The 6,413-nt window shown below is 34.9% G+C and overlaps 1 protein-coding gene across 17 annotated transcripts in view; it reads left to right on the plus strand.

Moving 5' to 3' along the window:
- Positions 1-6,149, plus strand: part of bt (projectin protein bent) — a 229,024-nt gene extending 222,875 nt beyond the window's left edge. For all 17 annotated transcript variants that reach the window (XM_085953753.1, XM_085953755.1, XM_085953760.1 and 14 more), the window contains 8 exons: positions 331-500; positions 1,405-1,674; positions 2,096-2,241; positions 2,439-2,595; positions 2,772-2,886; positions 3,642-3,778; positions 4,392-4,561; positions 4,905-6,149. In XM_085953753.1, coding sequence (XP_085809879.1) covers positions 331-500; positions 1,405-1,674; positions 2,096-2,241; positions 2,439-2,595; positions 2,772-2,886; positions 3,642-3,778; positions 4,392-4,561; positions 4,905-5,111 — 1,372 coding nt within the window. In that variant the 3' untranslated portion in view covers positions 5,112-6,149. The remainder of the gene's footprint in view (positions 1-330; positions 501-1,404; positions 1,675-2,095; positions 2,242-2,438; positions 2,596-2,771; positions 2,887-3,641; positions 3,779-4,391; positions 4,562-4,904) is intronic.
- The last annotated feature ends 264 nt before the right edge of the window (positions 6,150-6,413 follow it).

Consider the following 6,413-nt stretch of genomic DNA (forward strand, 5'->3'; position numbering starts at 1 on the left):
GACGCCCTTTTCAATATTGGACGTTCCCTTATAGGTTGACTTTAGCACGCGCGAAATCAACCAAGCTTTAAATAATATGAAACACGGACTTGGCGCTTTTTGTAACTCGATTATTACTTAAAATATTTTTTTTCGTATGGTTATGTCGCGTTTTGGAATTTATAGATCAATACATATTGTGTAAAATTATACAAAGAATACGTGTGTATTTTTTTCTCGATTTTGACCAAATGTGGACTTATCGCTTTTTGGAATTAGACGCCTCATATCTACCTACTGATTTGTTACACTGGCGGGGTCTGTAATTCATATTGTCTTATCATTCTCTAGGTTCAAGGCAGGACGTGAGCTATCGAAATATGAATACAGTATGACACACTCAGACGGAGTGGTGACATTGGAGATTGTGGACTGTAAACCCGAAGACAGCGGCAAATACAGCTGCGTTGCTAACAACAGGCACGGAACTGACGAGACCACCTGCGTCGTTATTGTTGAGGGTGAGTTATTTACCTATTCTATAATCTCTTCGTTCTTCTCCTAAAAGTATATCTGTTATCGGGTATCAAGCAATAGTATTAAATTTATCAACCACTAATATATTCTAGCGAAAATGCTTTTGGAGACTCCTTGGAGAAGCATAGGGGCGGGGCCTAACTGCAAAAATCCATTTTTTGAGTTAGCCCCGGTTTCAATAATGCCGTAATCATATTTATTGAAGACACAAAACTCTATGTCGTACATATATCCGTTTACAAGATAGAGTTGAGTAAAGTATGCTTATTTAATGAATTTCATACTAGCCAAATCTTTATTTGCGTTTATCTCAAAACTGTGTTATTGTTGATTGTGATCCTAAAACCTCGTATTCATAAAAACCATTGGTCAACATCCGTCACATTCACTTCCTCTAATGGCGCTACAGTCGGAAATGTAAACTTTATTAGATTCTATTTCTAAGTGATTTTTCAAACCGATATGTATTTGCCCAGGACACCTTTAAGGGTAGATCCAAGCTCTGACAGATTTGGAGGCCCCTTGAGTTTTTTACCTGTGTGACGTACCACCCACCATTTAATGTTAAAATAATATATCAATAGGGATTTTCATTCCCAATCTGTGAAAAATACGCATCTTTATAAGATCCTGGTACTTTCTGATGGAGCGACCGCCTCATCTGCTTCATGGAAAACCGCCACTGACAGCAGAACGCTACACCATATTATATTTCCGGCAATACGATTCTATTAAGACTGTAGAACCATCAGTGACGTTGTTGGGTAAATGAAAACTAATATTTGCTAGTTAGTGCCAATAGAAGGAAAATATGTGCTAGTTTCCCGTAACATAATAGCACCCTAGTTCAAGTTTAATAATATTTTTTTCCCTTTTATCATTTCGCAGGAGAAGTACTGTCACCTCAGCAAGCAGAATTAGCGCACAAATTCCTGTACTCTGGAGATCGTAAATACATTGAACAGCCCCTGAAGCCGGCACCGCCGCCAATAGTTACAAAGACGAAGGTCACAGTGGACCCTATCACCCGGCCGAAGCCAAAACTGTCCACGCAGGTATCCCAGGACACCACCAGGGGCTCCAGGAAGTACGGATCCAAGCATTTGGAAACCGACTCCACAGGCTCAAGGTCAAGGAGCGCTACCAAAGAACTCGTATGTAAGTAGAAAAACATCGGAAATTATCAATAAATTAGTCCGTCATGTACTGAATAGATAAATATTATTATTTTTGTGTAAATTTAAATTAATGGAAAAAGAGTTTCTTCAACATTTTCGGGTAAATCGTTTTAAAACATAGACAAAATTACCATTGATTTGATTTATCTAGGTACCATAATATAGGTAAATTTTACAACATTGAAAAAAGAAAATAAGAAAGGACAAAACAAATCATCGTGCAAGAACGCTACTAAGTGACATTTTCTTTAAACTTCTCCATATTGTCCATAAATGCAAGAATTCACTTAGGTGTCTAACGTTGGCTCATCTTTCAATACACATATTATGTGTAACATAGTATGTTTTTATATTATATTTTTAATATTTATGAAATATTAATGTTTTCCTTTGTCTTTCAGTACCTCCTGATGACTCAATGTGCAAACCAGAATTCGCCCGTGCCCTGCCCCCCACTTTGAATGTAAGAGACGGAACACCACTGCTTCTCAGCTGCTCCGTTAGGGGAGATCCCGAACCACAAGTATCATGGCTCAAAGGAACCAAGGTACGACCCCATACTCAATTATTTGTACATATTATTATATGGTGTAATAGGAAACCTTCTATAAAGTTGATAATAATGTTATTGATTAAATTAGTTGCAAATCATTCCATATTGCAGGTTGATTTATAGCAAAGTTCATTCAGAATTCTTTGGTGTAAAATAAGTTTTGGTATTAATAAAATGAATTTGTATTTCAGGCCTTGTCATCTTCAGAGATTATGGACCTGAAGTACAAGAATGGTGTAGCCAGCCTTGCCATCAAAGAAGTGTTCCCCGAAGATGAAGGAGAATACATTTGCCGCGCCAAGAACAGCATCGGAACCTCAGATTCCGTATGCAAAGTCGCAGTTAAACGTAAGTATAATTTATCAGGAAGTTACTATTATAACCTTGTATAATTGCTAAAATTCATTATCTTTATGACAATGAAAATATCAAAAAATATATAATATTATCTACCTGTTATCCTATTTGGCTCTGATGAATTTAATGTTGTTATTAATAATGAACTGCATTTTGTTTAATTTCAGCCATGGACAATGGCACAGCGACCAAAGGTGGACTAGCAGACAGGCCACCGAGAATAGTGTCACACGTCCTCTCACAGACTGTCAGTGATGGAACTCCAGTCACACTTTCCTGCAGGTAAACATACCCACATGCCAATTTCTTTCGTCTAGTCTCATCTTCTGCTTCTCTTACATTCCCTTCAAATGAAGATTGCACAGCATCATTACTATCTACATCTTGGAAGCAGCTACTTGGCTATAATAATAATCTTAAATTGAAGAAAATTTTACCTAGTGCAATAACAATTGGTTAACAAAGATGCATAAATATTTATTTTTACTTAACATACCAAAAATATATGTAAGTACTCGTTCATAATAATAATTTATTTATGTGTTGGAACAAAACAGTAGTTGGGAATGTCGAAAAGAAATTATTTCTTGTACCTACCTACTTGAATTTATAATTTATACTAGCTGTTAGCCGGCGAGTTTAAAAGAGGGCGAGTCAGCTAGTGCGATAGTGATGATGACACACAAAATTTTCCACTCACTCAGTAGCCAACTAGTTAGAGTTGAAACCATGTGTTGTTTCTTTAATTTGCTCGTACTCGCAGCTAGTTCACTAGCAACTATGATGACACACGGCTTGTTTACTAGCTAAGAAGCCAACACGCCAGCGAGTAAAGTAACCTGGCTTTCAACTTCCCTCGTAGATGTTTTACAATCCGCTAGTTAGATGATTACACTGGGCGAGTTTACTAGCAGATAGTGAATTCGCCGGCTAGTAGCTAGTAAACTCGCCTAATGTCATCGAGCATTTACCCATAAAATTATTGATTTATCAAATTTCGGTAAGTAATTTATTATATATTATTTTTTCTATTACAGAATTGTTGGAGCTGAACGTTTTGATGTAGTATGGTTACACAATAACAAAGAAATTAAGCCATCCAAGGACTTCATGTACTCAAGCGAAGCCAACATTCACAAACTGCAAATCGCTGAGATATTCCCAGAGGACGCCGGTAAATATTTAAAATCAATTTCCTATTAATTTACAATTTATGAGCAAGAATACATATTTTCATAGTTTTTACATGTAAATAAAGAGTATCCAAAGGTTTATTGACTCATGTCTAATGGTACAGAGTATATTATATATTATTATAGGAGAATTTTTGTTTTAATCAATTTCACTTTATGCTTCGATAAAAACTATAATTCAAAAAAAGAGACTTCACCTGCGAAATTGTGCCTATAATGTCTCATTAATTTACCTATAATAGTAAGAAAGGGTATTCTTGTTGCATATCCATTACGTTAGAAACATAGAAACAACTGATCCGAGACGAAAACGGCTAAAATAAATGAAAATATAACATACATAGTAAATTGTTACTTTCACAACATTGCCTTGGTGGTAAACTGATTTATTCCACATTTGTAAATATGAATCAGAGGTTGAGTGTTTGATTTTACACAATAACTTCAATAAATAAATTTTTTAACAAATAAATGAGACTTCTCTACCATACAATTTAGTATTTTTAAGCGTTTAGTCAATTAAAACCCTATTAAAAGATACATATCTTAACGCAAATTTAACTGTTTATTAAATGGCACGTGTTTTTATTCTAGGGGTTTACACATGTGAGGCATTCAACGACTGCGGAGAATCATTCTCATCGTGCTCGTTGGCGGTGGTTGTTCCGGGAGAAGAGGCACGTAGCCCCAGCTTCGTGGCCTTCCCCGCCTCCGTCACCGTCGCACCCAGCGAAGGCGCCACCTTCACGGCAGAGACCGATTCGGTACGTGTTTACTCAGTATTTCAATATGAAGAGTTCAATAAATGTCAATTTATCTTTATGTAAAGTCATCATGGTAGAGGAAAAATAATATGACAATGTAATCTTTATTACAGAATGTATAAGTATTTTAATTTTCAATATTGATCTATCGTATGTATTAAATAAATTTAATTCAATTCTTTCATGTCCATATTCACGTTTAATTAGTAATTATGTGGACAAAGACATAAAATAATTACTATTTATTAAGCAAAAAAGTTTAAAAATTTGGAAATATCAGTATGTATAAAGAATCTTACACTTAGATTATAAAGCTAATTTGATATAATTTTTGATATTTCAGCCTCCACTTCAGCTTCAATGGTTGAAGGACGGTAAGGCGATAGACGAGAGCTCCCCCAAATACAAATTCACAATGCAGGGAGACTCCAAATACTGCCTGGAGATCGTATCGTGCTCCATGATCGATGGAGGACAATACCAGGCCAAGGCCGTCGGCAAGAAGGGCGACTGCCTCGCTGCTTTCTCCGTCAACGTGTGCGAAAGCTAGACACATACACACACGCACAAACTCGCACACCCTCTTTCTCAAACGACAATTATTATCATAAAATAAACATCCAAATTTAAAACAACCGAGATTCGCGACACTTTAGTAATAAATTATCGACGCCTCATCGTACGACAGCCATAAACAAATCTTCTTTCTTAAGAAAAAGAAGAAAATTAAACATTAAAAACTTGCGGTCGTCTTTTGTTTATGGTATGCAAAATGGTCTACGATGACGGCGGCCCGGTAAATCGGCATGATAAAAGTTATGAGTTGTTCTTTATTATAATGCTTTGATGATTAATGATTGAAATATATATTTTTATTTAATATGAATCGAGAGGTGTATGAACGCCTCTGGTCGGTTTTTTTGACTTCTGAAAAACGCGAATCAAAAATTTTAAGTCATCTAAATTGAAAAAACGAAAAGAGAAAGAATTTTATTTATAGATCTATGAAATCTAGTCATGTATTGTTTGTATCTCTGTTAACTATTTATTTATTTTAATTTATTCAATTCGACCGCGGCAACCTTTAATATTTATTTTGACATGCGCGCCGCGGACGGTTCGTGAACACATTTTTAACGAATAACTGCTTTTCTGTGCGAAAGTATCTATTGACTGTGCCGATGTAACTTTGCGTAATAATTTCATTTATTTATTATCATTAATTTATTTCATTTAAGTCAGCTTCAATTTATTTATTATTAAACTTTAATATACGAAAGCCTGTCGGAATTTTAGGCTTAGACATTATACATCTGGCGAACCCCGACATTTAACACCTCACAGGCAGTCTATTTATTTTTATTTAAAAAATTACCATCTTGTTAATAATACACTCATTAATTTAAATCATTTAATTGTTATCAATTATTATTGTTTTTAATTCATGTCATTCTTAGAGAATATGTGCATTTTAAATTTTACCCCAAAACGAAAAAAAAATATAATATACACACACACACACATGAACACTTAACAATGATAAAAAAAAATCTTTAAAAAAAATTAAAAAAAGTTGCTTGCTGAATTTAAAATTAAAGAAACATTTTTTTGCGACTTAATAGTAATAATTAAAATTGGCTATGCACATTTCTCGGGAGACGATCATTTACCGAGTTTCGTATTTTAAAAAATTAAACATTAATCCTCAAATTTTAACATCTTATTGTTTGGTTGTCATGGCCCTTTGAATGGTGTTCCTCTTTATTTAACATCGCCACCAAGAGAAATGCTATCCCGACGGACATGGTTATATTATCATACGGGGCCCGATAAATAATTGTCTTCAAAGAAA

This window comes from Rhyacophila brunnea, unplaced genomic scaffold (genome assembly GCF_057557595.1).
Source record: "Rhyacophila brunnea isolate RB1 unplaced genomic scaffold, BYU_Rbru_1.0 scaffold_4, whole genome shotgun sequence".
Lineage (NCBI taxonomy): Eukaryota > Metazoa > Arthropoda > Insecta > Trichoptera > Rhyacophilidae > Rhyacophila > Rhyacophila brunnea.